General features: G+C 55.3%; 3 protein-coding genes across 3 annotated transcripts in view; 2 read left to right on the forward strand and 1 right to left on the reverse strand.

Annotated features, from left to right (window-relative positions):
- Positions 1-9,994, forward strand: part of VOLCADRAFT_100103 (uncharacterized protein) — a gene marked incomplete at both ends in the record, with an annotated part of 12,661 nt that extends 2,667 nt beyond the window's left edge. The window contains 17 exons of the mRNA XM_002958744.1: positions 68-224; positions 803-1,655; positions 1,911-2,413; positions 2,687-2,812; positions 3,482-3,610; positions 3,954-4,082; positions 4,671-4,796; positions 5,046-5,171; positions 5,880-6,005; positions 6,430-6,576; positions 6,907-7,032; positions 7,558-7,683; positions 7,866-7,991; positions 8,471-8,596; positions 8,787-8,912; positions 9,625-9,753; positions 9,890-9,994. Of these exons, the coding sequence (XP_002958790.1) occupies positions 68-224; positions 803-1,655; positions 1,911-2,413; positions 2,687-2,812; positions 3,482-3,610; positions 3,954-4,082; positions 4,671-4,796; positions 5,046-5,171; positions 5,880-6,005; positions 6,430-6,576; positions 6,907-7,032; positions 7,558-7,683; positions 7,866-7,991; positions 8,471-8,596; positions 8,787-8,912; positions 9,625-9,753; positions 9,890-9,994 (3,286 nt within the window). The remainder of the gene's footprint in view (positions 1-67; positions 225-802; positions 1,656-1,910; positions 2,414-2,686; positions 2,813-3,481; positions 3,611-3,953; positions 4,083-4,670; positions 4,797-5,045; positions 5,172-5,879; positions 6,006-6,429; positions 6,577-6,906; positions 7,033-7,557; positions 7,684-7,865; positions 7,992-8,470; positions 8,597-8,786; positions 8,913-9,624; positions 9,754-9,889) is intronic.
- Positions 9,995-15,643: 5,649 nt separating this feature from the next.
- Positions 15,644-16,932, reverse strand: VOLCADRAFT_100104 (uncharacterized protein; the record flags this gene model as incomplete). Its single annotated transcript, XM_002958754.1, has 4 exons — positions 15,644-15,753; positions 15,821-15,833; positions 15,881-16,092; positions 16,890-16,932. 4 exons carry the CDS (start codon positions 16,930-16,932, stop codon positions 15,644-15,646), a joined length of 378 nt encoding a protein of 125 aa, XP_002958800.1.
- Positions 16,933-17,439: 507 nt separating this feature from the next.
- VOLCADRAFT_100105 (uncharacterized protein) lies at positions 17,440-25,395 on the forward strand (the record flags this gene model as incomplete). Its single annotated transcript, XM_002958745.1, has 16 exons — positions 17,440-17,613; positions 17,759-17,853; positions 17,929-18,194; positions 18,332-18,381; positions 18,737-19,534; positions 19,786-19,848; positions 20,704-20,766; positions 21,202-21,294; positions 21,538-21,579; positions 21,903-21,986; positions 22,813-22,967; positions 23,212-23,272; positions 23,591-23,656; positions 23,965-24,405; positions 24,532-24,615; positions 25,342-25,395. 16 exons carry the CDS (start codon positions 17,440-17,442, stop codon positions 25,393-25,395), a joined length of 2,589 nt encoding a protein of 862 aa, XP_002958791.1.
- Between the last annotated feature and the right edge of the window lie 156 nt (positions 25,396-25,551).

Here is a 25,551-nt window from a genome sequence, read left to right on the forward strand (position 1 = left end):
CTCCTCCCATCAACTTCACTCGCTTGTGGTTCGTTTCCCCCTCCTCCCTCTCACTTCCGTACTGCAGCCTCCCTCTGCTGTCCAATTACGTGCTACAGCTGGATGCGGCCGAGGTGGCGCAGCTGCCCGGGGACGGGGACGAGGGTACGGCATTCCAGGAGCTACTGCTGAAACCCCTCTGCGCCCTCAGTGGGGGGGGAGCGGGTGTGATGGGGGCGGGGCAGGTGCGTGTGGGGTGGGGTGGGGGTGGGGGTGGGGGGAGATTTGGGTTTTGGTTTCGTGGGGAGCTGAAGGGGGGAGGAAGCCGTGGGGGGTAATAGGGGGGACGGGGGGGATGAGGGTTTGAGGGCTCTAGGGTTTTAGCACTGGGCTGTGCGGGCAGGTGGGGCAGGAGAGTGAGCTTGGGGGTGAAGTAGCTGGTGGTGGTAGCTCAGCGATGACCACATTTGCAAATCGGGGTTGGAGTCTTCTTGAGGTTGGGGGGTGAATGGGTTTGGGCTGTGTGGGGTTGGAAGTTGAGATTCGGTCGGGCGGAGGAGAGGGGGGAAGATGAACCACGTGAACGAGTGAAGGTGATGCCAAGGAAAGACTGATGCGCCAGAAGTAAAGAAGGCATAACTAACCATAATATGCTTGGGGGGTTGTAGTGTTTGGGTTGCGTGCGAGTATCCCATGTGGGGGCTCGTTTGCGCCATACATAAATACATACATACATGCACAATAATCTTTCGCTCCACCTCTTTCCCCCTAGGGTGAATAGCGTGCGATTTGAAACCCCGCACCCAACTTTCTTCAAGCGCAGGTGATCATCCTGATCGACGGGCTGGATGAGGCGGACCCGCCCACCCCCGCGGGGCAGCCGCCGCCGCCGCCACTGCTACTGCCGCTGTCCCCCCGCCGCCTTCCCTCACCGTTGCACGGCACGGACGCGACGGCGGCCCTCCTCTTGTCGCCGTCGGCGCGCGGCAGTAGCCGCGCGGCACTTCTACCGCCGACGTCATCATCTCCCGCCGCCGCCGCCGCCGCACCGCCGCCGCCGCTGCCAGTGTGCGGCAACAAAGTCGTACAATTGCTGGCCAAGCAGCTCCGCACACTGCCTTCGTTTGTCCGGTTCGTGGTCTCGACGGATCCTGGCGCAATGGGTGGACATGTACGAGCGGCTCTGGACCGCGCCTTTGCGGACTGCGGCGGCGTGTCGTACATGACGCCACAGCAGCTTCGATGCCGACAGCAGGCGGCCGACGCGGCGGCGGGTCCCGGCGGAAGCGGCGGCGTGCTGCTGTACCACACGGTAATGAAGGAGTGCCTCGGCGGCGTCTCCGCCGCCGCTGCCGCCGTCACGACGGCGGTGGCGGCGGCGAAGCCGCCGCCCACTGCCAAGCCGGTCCTGCCGCCGCTGTCTTCCGCCACGGTATCCGACCTGCACGCAGCTTATTCGCAGCTTTTCTCTGCCGGCATGTCCCGAATAGGCAAGTCTGAGCAAGATGCCGTACGGGGCCTGTTGGAGGTGCTGCTGGCGGCGCAGGAGCCGCTCCCGCTCTCCCTCGTGGAATCCATGGGCCTTGCACCAGCTCTCCATCTCGTGCCGGGGTACGGCATTCTGATTGCTGGCCCACTCAGGGGGCCCGGCGGCGGCGGCGGCTGCGATGACGGGGGTAAGAGGGAGCAACTTAGGGTTGCAGCGCCGCCGCCGCCGCCGCCGGGCCGTTGCGGGAGCTCAAACAAGTTGTCGCCTGTTGTTTACCCCTCCTCTTCCTCCTCTTCCCTTTCTCCGGGGGATCGACACACCGTACGCATTTTGCACAAGTCCCTGGCAGACTGGCTTGGTGACCCACGGGTCAGTGGGGCCCTTCTGGGGACATCCCCTGCCCGCGGGCACACCCGCCTCGCCCGCCACCTCCTCCTCCAAGTCACCGCTGCCACTTCATCCCCATTGTCGTACTCTCCTCCGAGCTCTGCCTCACAGCTACCCGACAGCCCCCGCTCAGCAGCGTCCCTCTGCCGTACACCCTCGCCGTACGCACTCAAGTACCTTGTACGGCACCTTGTCGCCGGCGGTGACCTCGACTCGCTGGATAAAGTATTGCAGCAGTACGGCTTTTTGGCTGCCGTACTCAGCCGCGGCCTGGGGCAGGCGTTGTTGCGTGATTTGCTCGGCCTGCCGGGCCCTACACCACTCGCATGCGACATGTTGCGGTGGCTTCCGGACCAGCAATCGGTGTTGGTGGGGACCTTGACGGGGGAGGACGTGTTGGGGAATGTACTACAGCACTGTCCGGTGGGGAGTACGGCATTCCAGGCGGCGCAGGCGCACATTTTGGCGGCGGCGGCTGCGGCGGGTCGCCCGGGCTGGAGGCTGCAGCACGGCCTGGGCTTGCCTAGGACATGGCCGGCGTTGCGAGGCGTTTTGGAGGTAAGGGGGGACACGAGGGGGGGACGGAAGGGAGGAGGGGGAGGGTATGGGAGGAGGGGAGGGAAGGGGAAGTGTGCTTTCTTTTTTGTTATTTTTTATATGTAGTTTTTTATCCGAATAACCCCAACCACGAATCCTATTCCAACTACCCCCCCCCCACACACACACACCTAACAAATCCCCAATCAACTAACTGCCAACACCTCGCTTCAATATCCCCACGCAACCGCAAACCCAACAACTCCCCCTCCCCGCCCCTCACACTGGCCGCAGGGGCATTCCCGCGTGGTGATGGCGGTGGCTTGGAGCCCGGACGGTCGTACACTCGCCAGTGGCAGCGGCGATGCGACTGTACGACTGTGGGACGCGGCCAGTGGCGAGTGCATCGCCACTCTGCAGGTGCGAGAGGACGAGGGGGAAAGGATCAGCAGATGCCGGGGGGAAGGGGAAATGGGGGGTAACACGAACCACTGGCGAATGGAGCAGACACCAAAGATAGTCCAGGAGAAGATAAATGCACCTGGAAAATTGCTGCATCTGGAAAATTCACTGTCATCAGTGCTGAGGCATCTGCGTAGTCTTGGCGGCGACGTGGCCATAGAGACGAGTTTCGAGACGAATGAATGACTAGCTGGCAAGTCCAAAGTCCAAAGAAGGCAGAAGGCGAGAAACTCAGCAGAAAAACTACCCAGCCGCCTAGGTGAAAGGAAAGTCTTGTAAAAGCAAAAAAAAGGAACGTAACGGAAGCCGTAGAGGTGATGTGTAAAACTAAAGGCGGCAAAGAAATGGGGGAAAGATAAACAATACACACACACGCACGTGCCTGCCTGCGTTAGTTTGTAGTGAGGGATAAAAACGTGGGATGTATTGCCGTACAGTAGATCGGCAAAAAGGGCGGGGGAGAATCAGCGGGATGGGGGAATTGCGCTCAAAAGGAAGCTAGAGCACCAAACCATGCATGTATATATGTATGTATGTCCTCACTCTTGTTCAATTCAACACCCCTAAAGATATCCGTATACTTCGCTCACATACAGTAGTACACCCCGTACATGCATTCGTACACAGGGCCATGCCAGCGACGTCCAGGCTGTCGCTTGGAGCCCCAGTGGGGGGGCCCTGGCCAGCGGTAGTAACGACGGCAGTGTACGACTGTGGGACATGGCCACCGGGGACTGCGTGGCCACATTGATGCTGGTACGTCGTTTCGTCGTACATCGTACGGTTTGGAAGTAGGAGTGGGAGGAGCTGGGGCTGGGGTTGTCGTGATGGGAGAAGGGCGGGGGGGGATTGGGTTTTCGGTTGGTGGGGCTTTCCGGGGTTTTAGGGTTTTACAACACGGAGAAACAGACTACGATGGAATGCAGACCTGTCGTACTGACGGAGGGGTCCAGGCCGAACCCCCAACTCCCCATCTTCCCTCTTCCCTTCCCTCAACCCACCCGCCCTCTCTCGTCCTCTTCTCGGGTTCGATTCGGATTTATATTCCTCTTATCCCCGCATTCACTTCCTCCCCTCTTTCCCGCCCTTTCCCCCGCAGAGTCAGCCCGGGGAGGAGGTTCGCTGTGTTTCGTGGAGCCATGATGGCCGTACATTAGCCAGTGGCAGCAACCTGGGGGAGGTGCGGGTGTGGGATGCGGCCAGCGGAGACTGCGTGCTGGTGCTGGAGGTGAGCTGGAAGGAGAAGGGAGGGGAGTGGAAAAGGGGGAGGAGGGGAGTGGAAGGAGGGAGGAGGGGAGGGGAGTGGAAGGAGGGAGGAGGGGAGGGGAGTGGAAGGAGGGAGGAGGGGAGGAAAGTAGAAGGGAGGAGGGGAAGGGAGGGGAGTGGAAGGGGGGGAGTGGAAGGGAGGGGAGTTCAAGGGGGGGAAGATTGTCCCCCGCATGCAAGCGAAGCTATCTGGACGTAGGGCGCTGAACGGGGGAGGAGCGGTCAAGGGAGGGGGGAGGAGGGGTGTGCCGGTGGGGTAGGGTAGGGTGTGTATGCGGTTGCGGGTTTGGGCAAGGGTTTTGGGGTTCGAGTTTGCGGCCGGGGGAGGAGGGGACAGTTGGCGGAGTACTTGCAGGACGGGAATATAGGCATGGCTGTTGTCAGTTGGTGTGTGGCATTAGTTAGGTATTGATGCGGTACGGCAGCGGCAGCAACAGCAGCGACATTATCGGCGGCGGCTTTTGGCCCCGTGCCGTACATTCTGCCGTAGCCCCGCGACGTCGGCGCCGTACAATGCCCTCGTGCTGTGTTACGTGGTTTTGCACGACAGGGTCATGTGGATGCCGTACTCAGCGTGGCCTGGAGTCCCCGCGGCGGTCTCCTAGCCAGCGGGGGCGAGGACGAGACTGTACGGCTATGGCACCCGGCCAGTGGGCAGTGTACGGCGACCATGCTGGTGATTGGGATGGAAAGGCGGGAAGGGGGGAGAGTGTGATACAAAACACTGAAGGGGACTTTTAGGGTCGAAGTAAACCCTGCTAGACCCTAATAACGATAAAGAAACCCCGCTCGCGTTTTACACAACGCGATGTACGACATGTAGTACATTAGCACACATTCGCATTTGCTTCGCCTTTCTGTATTTCCTCGCCTCCCGGTCAACTTAGGTCAACTTTCAATACTCTCGTACCCCCCCCCCCGACAGGGACACGCGGGTTCCGTTCGCAAGGTGTCTTGGAGCCCGGATGGTCGTACACTCGCCAGTGGCAGCGACGATGCCACCATTCGGTTGTGGGAGGCAGCCAGTGGCGAGTGCGTGTCTACAATGGAGGTGTGTGTATGTATGTACGTATGTATGTACGTATGTATGTATGTATGTATGTATGTATGTATGTAGGCGGCGATGGGGGTTTCGTGGGGGAGAACGGGGAGGAAAGGAGGGGGGGATAGCGGTACGGCAAACCAGCTCGCGGACGGGAGGGCAGGGGGGGACGCGAGAAGGGAAAGACGCGAAGGGATTACCCCCCCCCCCCCGGTCGTGGGAGGGGGGAGGGGTTTTTTTCGAGGCAGGCGGGGTGGACGAGATGTTTTATTGCGTGCGGGTGTCGAGAGGGGAGATGTACGAAATACAAAACAAAACGGTCAAAGGTACGGGAGAGGGGAGAGGCTAAAATGTGAAAACGTACTGCGGGAGAGACGAGTGTGTGTGTGTGTGTGTTTTGGGGGGGAAGCGGGGGGGAAAGGGTGGGGGGTACAACAGGCAGGATGCAAAACCGTAGTAGTAGCAAGAACGGCAGCACGCCCTCTTAACAAACCCTAGGAAGATGCCAGCCACCAGGCCCTCCCGGGCACCCGCCGTACTGCCGTACCTTCCCCGTTATTCCCCCTTCCCCCTCCCCAGAGGTTTGCGGCTTTGCACGCTTGAGGGGGATGGGGACATGTTGGCAGTTGGTCCCACTTCTTCCTTAGGAAGCCATCATCACAATCATTTGAACCGCCATCTCCCCCCTCTCCCCCCTCTGCCCCTCAACCCTCTTAGGGTCACTCCTGGCCGGTGACGTGTGTGTCCTGGAGCCCGGATGGACGAGATTTGGTCAGCGGGTCAACGGACCAAACCATTCGAATCTGGGACGCGGGAACGGGAGTTTGCCTCGGGGGGCTGGAGGTGAGGGGGGAAGGGGTGTATGTGTGTGTGGAGGTGAGGGGGTGTATGCGGGGGAGAGTGGGGGCACCGGGCGCCGGGGGAAAGGAGGGGGACGCAGGGAAAGGGGGGGAGTGGGGGGTTGGGTTTGCGGGTGGAAGGGAGGAGTCGTGTACACAGTAACGCAATGTAGAGGGAAGGGGGGTCACCTCGCTTTGGCGTTACCGGGGCTTTAGTATCCGATGGTGGCGTTAGTGCCTTTGGTGCCAAACATTGTGCACAACACTACCCCCCAGCATGTTAGTATAGTATTTATAGTGGTTATGTGTGCCGTACTGTGTACCAGTTACTACAGATACATAAGTACATACATACATACATGCAAACTTCATACATACATATATACATATATAATACATACATAACCCTATCCCCGGTCGCCCCCCAGGAGTTTTCGTACAGTGTGGCCTGGAGCCCCGACGGTCGTACACTGGCCAGTGGCGGCAGCATCGACCCATGTGTACGGCTGTGGGACGTGGCCGCCACAATTGGGGCGGCGGAGGAGGGCGCGGGGTCAGGAGGGGGAGGGCAGCAGGTACGGCACGTGTGTGTTTGCGTGTGTGCCGATATTTTACTTATTTGTGTGTATTCTTCAAATCAAAAAACGTTTTCGCCCAGGAGGCTACCGGGGGTTCTGCATCGGAGGGGTTTTCCTTCCTACTTCCCTTTCCTACCCCCCCCCCCAGCTTCCTAAACCCCTTCCTATCCTCAGACCCCTTCTGCAGTTAGCCCCTTTGGTTTTGCAAATGCAAATATTCTAAAATTATCATTACCATATAATCTCTTCCCCCCTCCCACCTCCCCCCTTTCCCTCCCTTTCTCCCACCTTTTCCCCACCTTTTCCCCACCTTTCTCCCCCCTCAAGGGCCACTCGGACATTGTCAACAGTGTGTCTTGGAGCCCGGATGGTCGTACACTCGCCAGTGGCAGCGACGACCGGACCATCCGGCTGTGGGACGCGAGTACGGGCGAGTGTACCGCCACCTTGGAGGTAGGGGGGAAGTACGGACGTGTGTTTTGCGTGTGTATGGACGTGTTTGTATCTGTGTGCCTCGATATGTATGTCGTTGTGTTCATTCGCGTAAATGTTCTTTTGTGAATGTGCCTGTTCGTGCGTATGTCTATGCGTTCTCTTTTTTACATGTTTGTATGTCTGTATGTCTTACTGCATCTCTGAAAGACATACATGTCTGTCTTCCCACCTTGTTCGGCAATTCCTTCACACTCCAAATATACGAACACACAAACACACACTTGCGAGCTGACCAGGAACTAAGTTGATGCGCCGTTGATCCGCTAGATTTGGTTGGATGCTGGTGGTGAGTTGCCGAACCCAACGAATACACTCTGAAGTCGGATGGGGTGACGGATTAGGGTGCCCCTCTAGCAGGGGAGAGCAGGGACTGCCCCGGGAAAGGGGGGCGCTGGCGAAGTTAACCACCCTGTAACAACATACACACGAAAATACCTCGCCTCTTCCTCGCCCTCCCCGCCGGCCCCGCTCTCACCCCCCCAGGGCCCCCTGGATCGTGTGTTTGCCGTATCCTGGAGCCCGGACGGTCGTACATTGGCCAGTGGCAGTAGGGACATGGGGGTACGGCTTTGGAATGCCAAGAGCGGGGGTTGCACCAACGTGCTCAAGGTATGGTGTGTATGTATGTATGTACGTGTGACGTGTCGATGCGTGTGATGGTGACGTAGGATGTACGGAAGCTGATTCTGAAGCAACCGGAAATTAAAGGGAGCTCAACCAACAAACCAAACAACCAAGCAATCTTGAATGACATTATTTTTACAACTGTCAACTACTAACCGCCTCGACAGGGTCACCTGGACACGGTATACAGCGTGACGTGGAGTCCCGATGGTACGGCACTTGCCAGCGGCAGCGGTGACAAGACGATTCGGTTGTGGAGTACGACAAGTGGGCAGTGTACGGCCACATTGGAGGTGTGTGTTGAGTGTATATGTATGTGTGTGTTTTGGTAATGGGGGGCCCGTACGGGACAGGGGGGCTGGTGGGGGGGTTATGTGTGGAGGGGTGTGGGTTCATATCATGACGTGTCATGGCCGTTTTACTCGACGGACTGCCCTAGCGGCCTAGTGCTTTATCATCATCGTCACCATCATCATCACCGTTCACTTGTATCCGCACATTCGTGTATATACATGTATAAATTACGTACAAATGCATATATGTATATCTGTGTATACATTTGCATGAATTTACATATGTATTGTGAAGATATAACAATCGACTGGTGCGTGGTGAAAATGGTGACTGTGCGTGAGGGGCCATGTGACGAGCTGCCAATCAATCGTGTCTTTGTGTCTGTATGAGTGTCTGTGAGTGTAATTATATGTAATGTTGAGCTTATGTATGTTTGTGTATGTGTATGTAAGTTTATCTGTCTGTTTGTATGTCGCAGGGTCATTTGGACACTGTTTGGGCGGTGGCCTGGAGCCCGGACGGGAAGGCACTGGCGAGCGGAAGCATTGACGCCAGTGTACGAATATGGGATCCTGCGGCCGCCAGGTGTACGATAAAAATGGACGTAAGTGCCGTACCGTACCGTACTCTCTCTGTCATTAAGCGTCTCTCAACGTTCCAGGGCGGTGACACCGCTTGAGTAGTTCCTTATCTGTGTATGTGTCCGTATACACACACACGTCCCTCCCTTTTACATACATACATACATACATACATACATACATACATACATACATACATACGCACGCATACAGGGGCACTCGAGTGAGGTGCGGAGTGTGTCTTGGAGCCCGGACGGTCGTACACTCGCCAGTGGCAGCATCGACATGACCATTCGGTTGTGGGATACGGCAACTGGCAACTGTACGGGAGTACTGCGGGTGAGCTGTCGGTGGGGGGAGGAGGGCGGGCGGGGTGGGGGGATGAAGGCGGGGGAGGTGTTTTGGGGGTAATTATGTTTTTTCAGTTGGAACGCTGGTCACCTTGTTGATGTTGTTACAGGGTGGTTAAGCTTCACCAGCGGCCCCCTTTCCCGAGGCAGTTCCCTGCTCTCCCCTGCTAGAGGGGCACCCTAATCCGTCACCCCATCCGACTTCAGAATGTGATCTTTGAGTTTGGCAACTCACCACCAGCATCCAACCATTTCTAGCGGATCAACGGCGCCACAACTTAGTTCCTGGTCAGCTCGCAAGTCGATAAAATCACGTTTATAAGATGGGGGGCCACCTCCCAACTCAACACTCCTCAAACACCCGAGAAGTCGGCAGGCGAATTTGAACCCGGACACTCCGGGAGCAGAACTCAGGCCTTAACCTCTGCCAGCCACCTTGTTACTTTCCCCTCCTGATCCCCCACCCCTCCTGCTGCCTTCCCTCCCCACCCGTCCCTCCGGTCGCTCCCCCTGCCTTCCTTACTTCTGGCGTATCACTCTACCCCTCTTGTCATCCCCCAGCTTCGCTCGTTCGCGGTTCATCTCCCCCACCCGTCACCCCCGTCCTCACCTCCTCTTTTATTCCGTCCACCACCACCACTTCCCCCACCACCACCTTCAGATGGCAGTACCCCTCTCCCCCCTCCCCCCCGGTCTCGCAGGGGCATTGTGGTTGTGTTTTCAGTGTCACCTTCAGCCCAGATGGTACGACACTGGCCAGTGGGGGCCGGGACAAAAATGTACGACTGTGGGACGTGGCGGCCGGCGGAGAGCTTGTTACCGTACTGCAGGTACGTACGACACTGCACGCGGTATAGCATGGTACGAAAATGGTTGCGTTGAAAACCCTTCCCCCCGAACCCGAACCCGAACCCGCCTTTCCCCCCCCCCACTCCCCACAACCCTGTCCTCCCCGGGCCCCCGCAGGGCCACCCAGACGATGTGAACAGCGTTTCTTGGAGCCCGGATGGTCGTACACTCGCCAGTGGTAGCGACGATGAAACTATTCGAGTGTATGTCAGGGAAGGTTGAGGGGGGGGGGAAACGAGAGGGGGGAGGGGGAAATGCGATTTCTCACCTACAAAGAGGATAACAAGGGGTATCAGGAAGTTGCGAAGAGGAGAACACAATCTGCAGCGCCGGACTTGCGCGTGATGTCTGTGTGCCTGTCCGTCTGTTTGTTCTGGGTGGGGTTGGGAAGGAGGGTTTACGCCGTACGGTGGATTACGGCACGGTACGGCAGGTCACGATACGGCGTATGTACGGCAAATGCTGAAGTCCGTCCCAACGTTTAGCAAACGCGGTTGAGAAGCACACAGCAAGTGCGTGCGGGGTCAGTCCGGAAGGTGATGTAGCTGATAGGGGCTTCACAGGGGGACTTATTAAAATGGCGATGGCGATGATGATGACACAATTCATACTGCACTGCTTTGCCTGGGCTTGCTGGTGCTGGTGCTTTAATTTGTTTTGATCTTTTGCTGCCTGCCTGCCTGCCTGCCTGCCTGCTGAGTTTGAGTTATGTGTTGGAGAGTTCCGAAATGGGAAACAGCGATGTAACGCTGGATGTTAGGGAGGCAGGGGGGATGTTAATTGGCCGCAATGGCCATCAGTATAATATGATGGGGATGATGACTGCTATATAATTATAATGGGCCGCAAACAGGGAGCGCAAATTGTTGCACTTCTGAGCTGCTCACTATGAGTAGGTGATGAGAAAGCACGTGTGTGCCGGTGTGTGTGTATGTATGTGTGTGTGTATGTGTATGTGTGTGTATGTATGTGTGTGTATGTATGTGTGTGCGCCGGTGCTTTCTTTGTGCTTTAACCCACACCCCCGACCCCATGCGTGCTTTTGTGTATAAGTGTACGGCAGCACCGTACCATCACGCCACCACTGGGGGGCATCGCTAGGGGGGTGAGGAGGGCTGTTTGGGTTTTGCTAAGTTGCTGCTGCTGCTGCTGCTGCTGTCGGTATTATTTTCTTTGTTTTGGGTTTGTTGTGTTTTTCCTCCTTTTTCGCGCTTTCACATGCACACACATACACACAAACACACACTATTAATAAGAAGCGTTTAGTCGGGGGGGAATTGTCTATTGACGCGCAACCAGGCAAGCAGGTTGTTTCGCAGTCAGCACTTGGAGCCGCAATAATACCTGCTGTGTATGTACGGCAAATGACTATTTTTTATGCTGCGTGTTTGTGGCGCATGGTGCTGTTGTGCGTAGCCGGTAGTTAATTAGTTGTAATTCAGTCAGGGTTACCCAACTGCTCATGCCGTCGCGATGGGATAGGAGCTGTTTGTACGACATATGGTGAGCGAGAGAGAGAAAGAGAGAGAGAAAGAGAGAGGCGTGTGGGGATATGGGGTGGAGCCGGAATTTCTCTTCTCGTTCATGTCCGTGGGGGAGTTGTGACCCCTATTGCCGCCCCTTATGTGTATACTGTGTATACGTTTGTATGTTTGACGTTTTTCATTTGTTTGACCTTCATCCCCCAATATTGGAATGTCTTAACGACATTCCGCCAACATGCCATGAGAGCGTTGTGTGCGGCTGACTGGGAGGGCGGGGGAAGAGGGGGTTATTAAGAGGGGGTTGGGGATTGGGGGATGGAAAAGAGAAGGGGGGCAATGCTTCGTGGGCTGTACAGCATATCGACCACGTGGTGTAATAAGGTGTACGGCATCTCCAAGGGGAGGGTGAAGTATTGTGCCGCATCAGGTTTTGCCCCTTGCTCCTGTCCCCTGCGAGCACGTATTGTTGTTGTTGATGCTGGTGGGGTTAAACTCCTGTATATGTGTGTATGTGTAGCTATATGTATGTGTAGCTGTATGTATGTGTAGCTATATGTATGTGTGTATGTGTGTGTGTGTGTGCGTTGGCCAAGATGGAAAAACAGGTAGGCTAGAAAACGGTGTGCTTCGTGTGACTGTACGGAAGATTGTGTCGTGCATTTCGCTCCCTTCTTCGCTGCACCCGATTGTGTGTTTGTACGGTTGACTCTGCTATTTAGGTATGTTTGTATGTACGCACTAACTGGTGCCGTACAACTTCATTGGGCCCCATTGGGTTGTATCCCCTTCTTCCACAATGGGTGCTGCCGTCGCAGCGACCTCCCATTGCAACAGCCCCCCCCCACCGGCGCATAAGTCCCCCCACATGTGTGTATGTATGTATGTGTGTGTATGTATGTATGCGCAGCTGTACATGTACGACATTAATCTCCACAGCCAACGACGTAACCTAACGCACAGCGTTTCTTATATTCATTCTAAACCTAGGCAGGATGCAATCCATCTTAACTAAAAATATTGACTTTATTAATTAATTATGGATTTGTCCATTTGGCCATATCGGAATTCAAATGGCCACTGCGATCGCGAGCCCTTGCTGGCTGTTCTGTGCCGCCTACAGTTTAGTGGTGATCGGCGTACGGCGGTGATGTGTGAGGGCTCGGAAGGGAAAACGCCGTCCGACAGACTGACAGACTGGCTGACTGTGTGCATCCCTGACTGCTGTTGCTGATGTCCAGTGCTGTGATCGTGAGTGTATGTATGTATGTACGTCCGATGTAACATGTCGTACAATCGGTACATCAATCCCAAGGCAGTGGAGTCGACAACATCGTTGACCGGCCACATATACTATACACACACACACCCCACTCTTGATTGGGAAAAAAGGAATCTCAGCATCACGATGGATTTTGAAGGTCCTCATTATGCTAGTCGGCTCACGGACCCGACCAATAAAGTCGATATAGACTTATAAAACCCTAAAACCCTAAATCCTGTGAATGTTATAGCAGATGAAACATTAATGTCTCAACTCAAAAAGAGGGTTTTACCCGGTTGCACATTTGCTGTCTTAGGGCAGGGTCCGTTGCGCCTTATATGCTATGTCAATTATCACCTAATTGCCATCAACATCATCTTCGGTTAGCTTAGTCGGTAGAGCGTACGACTGTTAACCATAAGGTCGACGGTTTGAAATAATCATCGAGCAGATACGATGAGGGGTCATAGCTCAGATGGTTAGAGCTACGCTGCCTGCGCGCCTGCTTAGCGGTTGAGCACCGTCAATGACTCGCAGTAAACTGAGAGCCGCAGCAACAGCACTAACACTAGCAGCAGCAGCAGCAGCAGTAACAGTAACACTAGCAGTGGGGACATACAGCAGCGCCAATTAAACAATTATATACCCGAGGGGTGTTGTGTGTTGACTCATCCTCCGACACATCCAGGACTACCACCTGAGTTGTTGTTGTTGCTGCTGCTGCTGCTACTGTTGTTGACGAGGGGTTGATTAAATTGTGTGGGCAAAGCTCTCGCCCTGAGGAAGGAGGACGAGCACCGTCGGGGGCCCGGACCGGACCGGGGGCCGAAACGCAGCAGCAGTGCAGGGGCGGCCGCGCTGCTCCACATCCTTCTGCTCGTCCGCACGCGCCTCCCACCCACCCTCCCTCCCTCCCTCCCTCAATCAATCAATCCAGCCAGCCAGCCGGGGCGATCTCCCAGCCCCTGGGTCGCCCCATAGCGCTGCCGCCCAGCACCTGTTGTTGCTGTTGTTGCTGCTGCTGATGGGTAATGCAATGACGACCTGAGAGGTTGCAACCCCAAATGAACCAATCCGTAAATGAAAGCACCAGGCGAATACTTAAGGAGATGGGGGTATACTGAGTATAAGTATATAAGTTGAACCCCCCAATACGCGGGTCTCGGACATGTCGGGGTCATCTATGCAGCACTTCTCTCTTAAGCAGGAGGGGTCTCCAGATCTGGCACCACTTGGGGGCTGTGGGCTCTACAACCAGAGGTGGCCGAGGTTTATGAAAAGTAAAAAACTCCATTACCACGGGGTTGTTATTATGTGTGTCATCTCGTCCTCCTCTGTTGTTTGGTCCATTAACATGTACCACACATCGTAGTACTCCGGTAACACGGTGCACTTGCATGCCGGTATGTATACCCCCCTCCCCTTCATTTGAGCAAAACGAAAACCACCCACTCGCCTATGCGGGCTTGGGTCCCGGGGCTTTCCCCTTCCCCCCCAGCAGCAAACTGTGCCAAAGCCCGCACCTGGTTCTCACCGTAACTAACGCCCCTTGTATCCCTACTGTAGCTACACTAGCTGTACAGATGCTATATTAGTCCCCTAGTGCTCCCCTGCGGACTGCACGGACTGCATGCACCACAGCCTGCCATCCACGACCGAGATGACCGGGTGGTGGTGGTGGTGGTGGTCAGCTCCCACCTCATCCCACCCGTGCTGGCGCGGCACTCCGGGCTCTGTGAAGCCTGTCACCTGCAGCCAGAACTCTAGGACCACGTGCCCCTTGGCGACTTCAACCCTGGGCTTGGGTCGTCCGGGTCCCCCACGTTAGCCCCTGGCCCCTGTTAGCCTGGTTGCGGCCCCCGACCCCACCCGTGCACTCTCCGTCTCTGTCAGGGCCGCCGGCGCCACGATGTCCCCCCCCCCACACACACATGGTGGGGTCCCCGGTGGCGGCTCAGCAAGACACACATTGCCCTGGCAATCAGTTGGCCCTAGTGATCGGCATGGCCAACTGGTTCTCGATCTGCTGTATCAACACTTTGGCAGCCGGGCAGTTCTAGAAGTGGTGGGCGCGCGGTGTGCATTGCTGGGGCCCCATCCAGATAGCTCAGGGTGTGTGTTATGGAGGGAGGGGGTTGCTGCCAGGCAGAGGGAGCCCCTCCACCACCAGACCCTATAGGGTCTCCTTGTGCTCGTGCTCCAAATGATGTGGCAGAGCCGACGCAGCATATCCCGCACACATCACGTGGGGGCTGCTGTGTCTGCCGATGCTGCAGCTACTCCCTGGCGGCTAACGTGCCTAATGTTCATAGGCGGCATGCAGTCACGCCCGGTGCACCTCTATCCCCTGTGCAGCTGTAGCTGAGTGGCGAGTCTGACTGTCAGGTCCTGAGTTTGACGGTCAGCCCAGCAAGCAACCGAAGCGCCACCTTACAGTGTATCCAGCCTAGCCTCCCGCTCCGGGTGATCCAGGACGTTCGGTCCGTGTGTGTGCATGTCTGTGTGTGTTGTGTGCTTGGTCAGGCTGGTGGTGGGGAAGAGTCTTGCTTCGTGTCTCAGGCTCAGAGCGTGGACTCCCTTGACTCGTGAGAGCGTGTGGCGCCTCGTCCTCCCTCCCGGGGAGGAGAGCGGAGCTAGCGGACCTGTGGCTCTCGGCTGCTTAGGAGGGGGAGGGGACAGAGGCCCCGTCCGCGGGAGAGCACTAAGGCGGTACTTCTGTTGGGGCCGGGTAGCAGCTGTTGGCCAGTTTCATGCCCGGTCACATACTTGTAACCTTCAGATACACACACACACACACATACAGACACACGCGACGCACACACACTCAGAATGTTGGGGGGAGTTGCGGCCTGGCTCGGTGTGCTGCTGGGTGGTGGATGCACGGCAAGAAATTTTGGGAATGGAAGTGTGAAGGAGGAGCATACATTTGCTGCCTTGCATGCTAACCTGCGACTAAGAGCGTGGGTGGGAGGTAGCCCCAATGCTATCGGGGTCGCAGTAGGTAGTAGTGGTAGTAGGTGGTGCCGGCAGGAGCAGCCGACGAAAGGCCACTGCCACCATGTAATCAATCGGACTCAGCCTTCATTGTACAGTATCCCCGGGCGGCATCAAGATAAGCTCCGGCACTTAGTTGCCTGCTGAACAACCCCCCAGCGGGCAGACCACGCGTAGTTGTGTTGGCCAGACGCGGCCAGTGCCGGAGGTCACAAAGTCGGCGACTGCTTTGTCGGTAAATGCTGCGTGTCCGAGGGCAGAGGTGTGGTGGTTGTGGAAATATGGCAGTGGGGGTGACCCTTCTCCCACCGCAGATGAAAACCTGTAAGCACCCAGGAGCAAGAGGACGAGTGCGTTGGCTACCCACACCTTCGAGCTGAGTCGCGTCTGAGCTCGCCGTGCATCTGAGCTGGTGCTGGTGTGTGAGGCTTGGTTGGGGAGGCAGGTGTTGGATGCTCGCCGCTGTGGGCGTGCAGCTGCATATTCACCTTTGCCCTTCCCCCGAACCCGGGCTTGGCCCCAGGCCCCGAAAGGCCCCAGGCCCACCTTTTCCAACTGGGACAGGCCGTGCTGGCTATTTCCTGAGCAGGACCGTGTGCATGTGCCATATTGGTTTGTGTTGGTGCGACTGCCGGTCGCCTTGAGGCACCTCTTCCTGTACTGCTGGCATGTCCGGAATGAAAAAGATTTTGCATGTCGATAATATGAAAGGAAGCCATCAAAGGCGCACGCGGGTGGGAAAAAACAAAAAAAACGAGGCTTGAACCGCACGCGGGCGTGGAGAGGTCCACCGATGCACATGTGAGCGAGGAACAAGCCACTGATCGCACGCGGGCGAAGCTTGCCACAAAGGGGACTTGAAGGGATGGGAGCAGCAAGCGGGCCTAGGGCAGCTCCATCAGCGGCGCCGCTTTTCGTCGCGTGCCCGTCAAGTCCCCTTAATGGCATAGCAGCTATACAAGCTATAGTTCTGCTGAGTGAAAGGCAAAATGCCTGAAACGAAGAGCGGAAGCGCAATTTGCCACCGCCACTTGATACCGGTTGAACGATAGTCGCACAGAAACAGACTTGGAGGCTCGGATCGCTTCGCTCCGTCGCGTCAAAGTCAGCGTAGAGCAACGAAGCGGTATCCTTCTCAGCCGTTGTCCACCGTCCGTAATAACATAAGGTGTAAGGCACCTTAAAACGTGAGCAAGTAGTGCTTAGGGATCCACTGTCAATCGGACATCTTCGGGGATGCGCTGCAACCGCTTCAGTTCCTTGAAGGCCGGCAAAGTAAATGATGTATGGTGACGGCAGCTCGCGACAGCATTCGCGATTGCCGCAGCGGTGATCCTGCCTGCCAGGGCTTACTTGAAATGAAGGCGGCCCCATCTACCCCTGCGGCCGTTGAAGATGCTGACCCGGCCAATCAAATCCATGATGTTTCGGTCCGTTCGGTAGGAAAGAACGCCGCCTAAATGGCATGGCTTGTTGGCCGTGTCTACCGTTCAGGAGACGACCGGAACGGCTGCACAATGCAGACGCAGGACCCCGATAGCATCGCCGAGCGTGAAGGGTGTAGTCTAGCTAAATATATTTGCGAGCAAGAAACCCACTTCCTCAGGAGGGATGCAACGGGGTTGATTTGTTCCACTTTCAGCTTTCAGAAGTCGAGTAGGTGTTGCGCCGAAGAGTAAGTACAAATGGATTCGTAAGCACAACTTTCCTGCTCTATAAGCAAGGGCGCATTGGAATCAGGTCCTAGGCGACGCCGATCACGCAATGGCTGTCGTGTCTGTCGGACAATGTCAACTCATTCCGGATCCTTGAGGCCGCCACCTCAAAACTGGCTCGCAAGTACACAGGCAACGCAAACATTGTTTTTGTTTACAGCAGATATGCTCAGAGAAATTACATTGCGTGTCTTAATTGCTTTATAGCCCAATATGTCCGCCGCTCTTTGTGCCGGCTTCCTGCTTGCCGCAGTGGCCTTTTGGTTCTATAGACGTTCTGAACGTCAGGCAGAGGAATCGAGGAGGTTGCAATCGGAACTTAAGGCAGCCCTCAGAGAGCGAGATGCTGAACAGCACTTTAATTACAACGTCACCCAGCCAAAGTTGGTGAGTTACGAAGGTTCTGCTTCGATGCTATCTTCAATGAAGGATTTCAGCAATGCAAGTACACTATTTTTCATTGGATCATTTTCCCGCGTTATTCCTGTACCCAGTGTCCCCTTCGTTAGTAACTTCTCCTTTTCTTTTGCAGGAGGAGCAACGGAGACATATTGAAAAGATCGAGCGAATAAACGAAAGATTGAACGAAGTGCTGACTCACAGGGACAAGAGGATCGAAGAGCTCGAGTGGGTATAGGGTTTAAACGAGGTTGGCGTCCTATTTCCGAGGGATGATACTAACCGCATTTTTCTGTTCCTCAGAAACGAGAACAAAAAACTTGATGGCCTGCTGAGGGAGAAAAAACAAAATTTCCGTCGTTATATGCTCGCCGAGCAAAACCGACAGCCGGCGCCTGTCAGCCTATTGACACCAACGTCCGCCACCCGTGGCTTGACGGGTATACTGGGTTTGGCATCGACACCAAATGCAGCCTCTCCTGGCTACCGCTTGCCGGCTGGTTCGGCTGCGAAAGTGCTACGTACCCCTGTCTTCACGTTTGGCTCTCTCTCCAGTCCCTCCACCCAAGGTGGGTCAGCTGCCATAAGGAAGCGTCGCTTGTCTCTGCAAGTACGCATGTGGGTCATACACACACAGCACGGCGCTGTCCTTACTTTGCTCACCCGTCCGCCGTTCCCCCGGTTGCCTCCCGCTTGTGTCCTTCAGGTGCACAGGTCGAGGATGATGAGGCTTCCTTCAGCCGCGCCGGCCCGCAGGTGCGCACCCCTGCACCCCTATCGTTGTGAACTCTTTTGCTCGCTCGGTTACCCTGTATTCTTGTATATGCCCACTGCTGCGCTGTGCAACCGCCTTGACATACGGAGGGCCTTTTGGGTTTTTGCAACCACCATCAAAATCTAGTGGTGATGTTGCAGTGATTACTGGATGGGTCCTGACCGCCGGTGGTGCAGGTCGGCTTTCCTGGCAGCTATCCGAAGTCCTTGGTGCCTAACGGTGGATATGCTGTCAGTTGCGCACCTGACTTTTCTCCCTCACATCGCTTAATGCCCTCTTAATGATATGAGATAGTTTATACTTGGCTGAGGTTGAGATTATCTTTTGCTCTTCCAGGGCGGACATGGAGGTCAGAGCAGCGAACTGCTGCAGCAGGCTCGTCCAGATGTCACACAGCTGGAGGCAGAGGCCGTAGGCCTTCGCGAGGAACTACAGCAGGCGCTGCAGGCTGCGGCAGGCCATGAGGCGGAGGTGTACAACATTCGCGAAGAATTGCAGCAGGCGCGGCAGGCAGCGGCAGGGATAGAAACTGAGCTCAGACAGGCGCAGCAAGCTGTTATGGGGCTCGAGGCCGAGAGGACGAATTTCCGTGGAAAGCTCAGGCACGCGCAGCAGGCCGTGGCGGGCTACGAAGCCGAGACGAAGAACCTTCGTGAAGAGTTGCAGCACGCGCAGGACACCGTGGCACAGCTCGAGGCGGATGCAAAAAGCCTTCGCGAAGAGTTGCAGCAGGCGCGGCGCAATACGTCGCAGCTTGAGGCGGAGGTGTTGGACTTGCAGCAGCAGCTGGAGGCGGCGGTGCAGCAGGCAAAGTCTGCGACATGGGCTGCCGAGCAGGTTGCTGAGGTGGTGGAAACCGCTGCAGCCGCTATTCAGGAAGCTGAAGGGGCAAAGGAAGACCTGGTTGACCACAAGATGAGCCTGGAGCTGCAGGAGCTTCACGAGCAGTGCGTCCAACTGAAGGTACTGTACCGAGGTGCAGCTACAGATGTCGTCAGTCTGGCTTTGGGTGGTCCCTTCTCTTCCACATGTGCTCATCTGTTTGCACAAGCCGCAAGGTGGCAAATCATAGGTGGTCGTAGGTACTTTTTCCCCCCGAGCGACGCGAGCTGTTTTGTCCACGGTGTGGTGTCCGTGCGTGTACGCATCCGTGCGGCAGCGTGCGTGTCGCCTTTGTGGCCACCAGTCGAATTTGTAGCATAGGTGGTAACATGCCCCAGGTCTCCAGGATGGTTGGCGTCTAGAGGTTCTTCTTTAATCCCAATTGTTGATACGGAGCCTATGGGTCATTATTCAGTCACGAAAACGTAGCTACTCTGTCTGTATTGCGAATACCAATCCACGTTACATTCTTGATTGTTGCACTTTTGGCAATGATATACCAGGCAAAGGTGGAGGAGCTTTCCACACGGAACAAGAGTCTTCAGCAGGATGCAAAAGCAGCCCGAGTAAGTGATAATAGAAGTTACAAGTGGTGAGGAGCAAGTAACAAGAATTGTTCTTTGTAATTTATATTATTTGTCATAAAGCAATATTTTTCCAAATTTTGTTTCTCGCTCATAAAAATTATACAGTGGAAGTTGACATGTTTGACAGTTTTGTAAGCATTGAATAAGAAGAATAGAATTAAAACTGTAAATAAAACTTTGTTGCAGGCATTTTGTATATTTTAAAGGTTATGATGAAGAAATCACTGTATTGATAAAATTGATTGGTAGTAGAATAAAAGTATAATAAGTATAATAAAAAAAGCTGGGATATTTCCAGATATTTATTCGATTATATTTTGTGCGCTAAAGCAGCTTGGGAAGACACACTCTCTATAAAGTATATATTTTGGGGTTAGGAAACTTATAATTGACTCCTTGCTGAATAGTTTGTGTACTTAATATTCAAGTCTGCAATAATTAAAAATCTTGGGGCTGCATGAATGGCGAACAGTTCGTGGCACCAACCTCTTTTCCACTGGATGTAGTTCTTAGTGTCTCTGTGCAAGATATGCCATTATCTCACGTTGTTCGTTATCGTTATGTCGCCATACTGTCATCATGCTCCGGATCTCACCGCAACACCGGGGTTTTGCTCCGCATTGAGCATGTGAGCCTGTACTGCCCGTATTAGGAGGCTTCAAAGTGCCGTCGTAGTCCGCCTCGAGTGCTCCGGTGCCCCGGGAGGACCCACCCCATCCAGAAACACATGACAAGTTGGTCGTGAGCCCTAGGGCTGGTAAGACCTAGAAGAGTCCTTACGCTGCGCGTTCGTTGCCTGCCGCGTTTCTCGCTGGAACGGTTTGTCAACAACAGGCGGAGGCGGAGGACCTGTCGCAGCGGAACAGGAGTCTTCAGTGCCATGTGGAGGAGGTCCTGGTAGGTGCAGGGGGGGTTCCGGGGGGTTGCTCTTCCAGCGCGCGGGTTACGGCTGGTCTGTCAGGCGTTGGAGCGTCCCGCCGCTGGGGAGAGGAGGCTTTTGCGTGCGCTGCGTGTGCTGCATCTCTTGGTTCTCGCACATCACCCGTGTTCCATGACCCGTTATACACCGTTATACCGCCTCGCGAAATAACTCCTCGGGGGGCTCTCGCCTCAGACCTGTAAAGGCTCGTGTAAAGGCGACGCTGGAATTTTCAAGTAATGAAATCCTTTGATCTTTGATTAAGACCGCAAGCGCATACGTTCCCGACGTCTGCTTATATATATATATATATATATATGACTTGGCCGTTCATTCGATTCGTTTTGTTAGCTTTCAGCCGCGCTATTGATGTCACCTGGGTTTCCTCCACCTGTCCATTTTGGCACTGTCAGGCGGAGGCAGAGGACATGTCCCAGCGGAATAAAAATCTGCAAAAGGATGCGGAGAAGGCCCAGGCGAGTATTGTCCGCATGCTTTATGAAGGTGTCCGTGTGGAGATTTATTTTTTGGCGGCGTCTGTGTTCCATTGAAGATTGTCCCTGGTATCGCCTTAAATGCAAGTGACACTGATGGGTTCTCAGTCGAACTAAGGGTTTCTCTACCGGTGATGCGATTTCAGAAAGGGCCGGCGACTTGTTAGGTAAATCCCTAGCGCAACAAAAGTGCGCCGTGCATGTATGTGCCACACTTTTCATTGCTGCGTCGCAAAAAACCTTTTTCCCTTGCAGATTGACCGTGACCAGCTCCTGGAAGCTTGCGCGAAGCAGCAGGTGCGAAGTTGGAGATTGGAGGAGGGAGAGGAGCCCGGGTTTACGACCAAAGGGGCAGGCCGGGCCGGAAGCGACTTGAAATGGGCTTTTGTTGTGTGTGCCTACCTCACCCGCGCTTCGGCGGCCTTTACGGGGTGTGTGGATATGCACGATGATGCATAGCTATCGTTATAGTGTACGACGCTCGAACGCGTTCTGCAGTAACGAGTGAAAAATTTTGGATTACTGGTTCGTTACCTCCTGCTAGATGCTCAGGTCCTCTGTCCTTACCTACATACCTTTCGGCCGTCTCCCCAACCTGGCTATGCTCTGTGCAAATGCAGTCAGAGCTGGACTGCCTGAGGTCGCAGCTCGTCACCTCCAGAACGGAGAAGGAAAGCGCGGCGCAAGTCTTGCAGCTCACCGCGGTGAGAAAGAGGGGCAAAGTGGCAGCCGGGGCTCTCTTTCTTTCTTTCTTTGCGTGTGGCTGCAAATAGCCCCTACGGCAGGGGCTGTATGTGAGCCTTATACCTTTCGCCACGCCTCGGCATGCGGTAGTAATAGTATGGTGGCAATCGGTAATAGTATAGTGACAACTAATTTTAGCTCATGGACTCCTAAACTAGTTAGGATTCCTGATAAACAAAGGCGCATGACCCGGGCCCTAAGAGATACCTCGTGTAAGGGCTACTAGGCCTTAAGAGACGGGGACGGGGGGTTGGGCCCGTAGCCACGGGGGATGGCGCTGCTTGTCACCATGGATGGCCTGCTTCGCAAATGATACCCACTCTGTCCACATATCACAGCCATGTATTTCCCGCGCAGAATATTACGTCGCATCCTCTTCGTAATAGTATGAAAACTTGTGGTGAAAAAATGTAATTGCACATGACATGGAATGCTCTGCATGGTGATCCATCGAAGCTGGTCATCCCTCACCACCCAACCCCCACCCGTGCCGGGCGTGAGGATTATGCCATCCCATTGTTCGATACTTAAATGTTTTAGCAAAACGTGCCGATTAAGTGCGACAGGGGACTTCCTGCACGCCCAAATCCGAACGGACTTCTGTCTCCGAGTGCCTCCGCCGTCGGCCTATGGGGGATGTAGCAGCTCCACTGCCACACACAGCATTGTGCATCGACTAACTTCTAATACTTGGTGAACTGAGGTTCCGCTGACTGTTGGAAATATGCGCTGATGAGGTCCCAGCTCGCTGTCCGGGTTATCGGTTTCGTCCCCCTCCGAGTGCAGGACCAGGTCGACTGCGAGCGGGAGCGGGCGTGCAGCCTGAGCGCTGACATGGAGCGCGCCAAGCAGGTAGTGGAGAGCATCCACCAGCGGATGTCGACTTTGGAGAGCGGCTGGCTCTTCAGCGGCTTGGGGGGCAGCTTTGAGGAGGTCTTACGGTGCGGTTGGGGGGTGGGAAGAGAGAACTGGGACCGGGCCGGTTCGACAGTGCACAGTGCTAAAGGAGGTGTATCTAAGAGGATGGATGGAAAATAGGTTGGATGGATCACTGGACGGTTCCATGGATGTGGATTGCCAGGAAGTGGACAGTCGGATCGGAACTTCCGGGATGGATAAATCCAGATACGTGCTGAGCACTGATGCTGCAATATGCATATATTGGTTCTTTTCCTCTTGGCGCAGTTTCCTGGAGCAGCTGGAAGACTTTGTGGTTGAGCGCAACGACCGCTGCGTCGCCCTGGAAGTAAGTCCCTATCGTCTGCATGCTTTGGTCGGTCACGCCGACCAGTCAGTAGGACAGCGCATGCGATGTGAGGGAGCGACTGGAAAGGGCAGGCGGGAGCTATCGGGACAAAGAGGAGTCCTTTGACTTTTGGGTGGGATCATTGCGTCACGATATGGTATCTTGGATATTGCATTACAACAAATTAATTGTAATATGCACATGTATTAATTAAATCGTTATTTTTCCAATTTACATTTGGCCATCATGCCACAGAGGCCCGGCACTGTCATCCTCCTCCTCGAAACACCCTCTTCCCCTCCCCATCTTGACACGCAGGCCCAGGCAGCCGAGCTCTCCCAGGACTTTGACAAAGTGGCAGAGGAGTGCAGCCGCCTGGGACAGGTGCGAAGTGGGAAACGCGTTGATGGCTGCATTGCTACTGGCGGTCAGGCTGTCGGTGTGTTGACGGTGCATGCCCTCCATCGAAGTTTTAGCCCTTGAGATGCGGACGGGCCTTATGCGCAATTGGTGGCCCAATGGTGACCTCCACGTGATGCCCCATCGGTCGGTGCTGTAGGACGTTTGTCTTCCATCATCTTTGTTGTCGTTGTTGCTGTTGCTGATGGACCCCTTCTCCCGAAGCAAATGCGCACCTGTCCATCTTTTCCACCCCACTTCTTTTACCACCACCACCGCCATCACTACCACAGCGCGCTGCGGAGCTGGCTGCGAAGCGCAGCGCCCTGTTGAGCGACGCGGTCAGGCTGACGGGTCTGTGCAAAGAGCTGGAGGCGGAACGCATGGCAGCGATCTCAGCACTGGAGGCGACGCGTCTGGAACGTGACGACCTGGCGCGTGTGCGGGAGTCCCTCAGCCGCAAGGTGGCTGACTTGCAGCTGCATTGCGAATCCGCCGGAGATGAAATAGCCGCCGCGGAGTCCCGGGTCGCGCAGCTTCAAGAGCAGCTGGCAGCCGTGGAGTCCCGGGCCGCCCAGCTGCAGGCAAAACTGGAAGCCTCGGACAGCCGGTGTGCGGAGTTGTCGGGTCAGGTTCGTCAGCTGCTTGAAGCTCCGGAGGAGGTGGATGCAGTGATGGTGGGTCTAATGAACGAGGTGGAGCGTGATGCGGAGATGCATGCGCTCTCTCAGGAGGTAGGTGTGTGAACCGCATGAAAAGGGTTTGGAGGGAGAGAGGGAGGGCCCTGGGAGACTAGGAATAACGATATCTCAAGTGTTCGCAACCATCAACGTACCCCCACCTCACCACCTGGTCTGCAGGCTGATGAACTACGTGGTGCCCTTGAAGCTGCCAATGCGGAGAAGGAACGGCTGCAGGGCCAGGTGGCAGACGCGAACACGCAGGTGGGTCCATTTCTGCCTCCTAACGGCTTATCGGCCTCGTAATGGAGCGGTGAGAGGCCGCTCGGCGCCGTTTTGTTGAGTAGCGAGAGCGAGGGAGGGAGGGAGTACTTTCAGGGCGTGTATGCGCGCGCGAGAGTTCCTATGCGTTCTTTCCTAAAGTTCTTTTTCGCCCCTTCGTCTGTGGCACTAAAACATTCCGCGCAGTCGCAGGGTGACGATGTGCTTGCTTCCAGCCCAGCGTCTGCTCTTTCTGAAGGTTTCCCATTGCCCTCACCAGTTTGCATTTTGGTGGGCAGCAGCAGTTTCTTGTTGCCGACGTATAGGCGCTTAGGTTTTCCTGAACGACTTCTTCTTTTACCTTTGCCTTTACCTTCATCTTTACCTAATTTGGGAGTACGACCACCGGTTCCCTTCAAACCGCAACGTCATATGTTTGATTATATGTTGAAAACGTTATATATGCTTTACAATATGCTTTTTATAATGAAGTTCTCTGATGAGGGTGTATCCGATGTCGGTGTCGCTGTCTTGTGGCAATGGACACCGGGGGACACTTGCAGAGAGAGAGAGAGAGAGAGCTAAGAGGGGGTCGTGCGGAAGGGGTGGGGGATTGCTGGCCCGGTCAGAGGGTTATGTTGTCCCCCAACGTCTCCTGGTGGTGGTGGTGGAGAACCCGCTTTTAGTCTCCCCCACCTGGTGTGCTCCTCCGCACGCCCCCTCTCGCAGTCCTGGACGCTGGTGGTCGCACCACCACCTGATGGCAGCGACTTGAACGAATGAATGACGCGCACGCGTGTCTGACGCCCGTAGAAACCGAAATTCGCACGCAATATAATGGGCCGATATAATGTATATAATGTAGTGCAACGCTATGAAGCACATAGATGACCGCCCGATGTGTCGGTGGCCATGTTGCACCCCATAGTGTGTGTTTGT

The sequence above is a fragment of the Volvox carteri genome (assembly GCF_000143455.1).
Source record: "Volvox carteri f. nagariensis unplaced genomic scaffold VOLCAscaffold_105, whole genome shotgun sequence".
In the NCBI taxonomy this organism is placed as follows: domain Eukaryota; kingdom Viridiplantae; phylum Chlorophyta; class Chlorophyceae; order Chlamydomonadales; family Volvocaceae; genus Volvox; species Volvox carteri.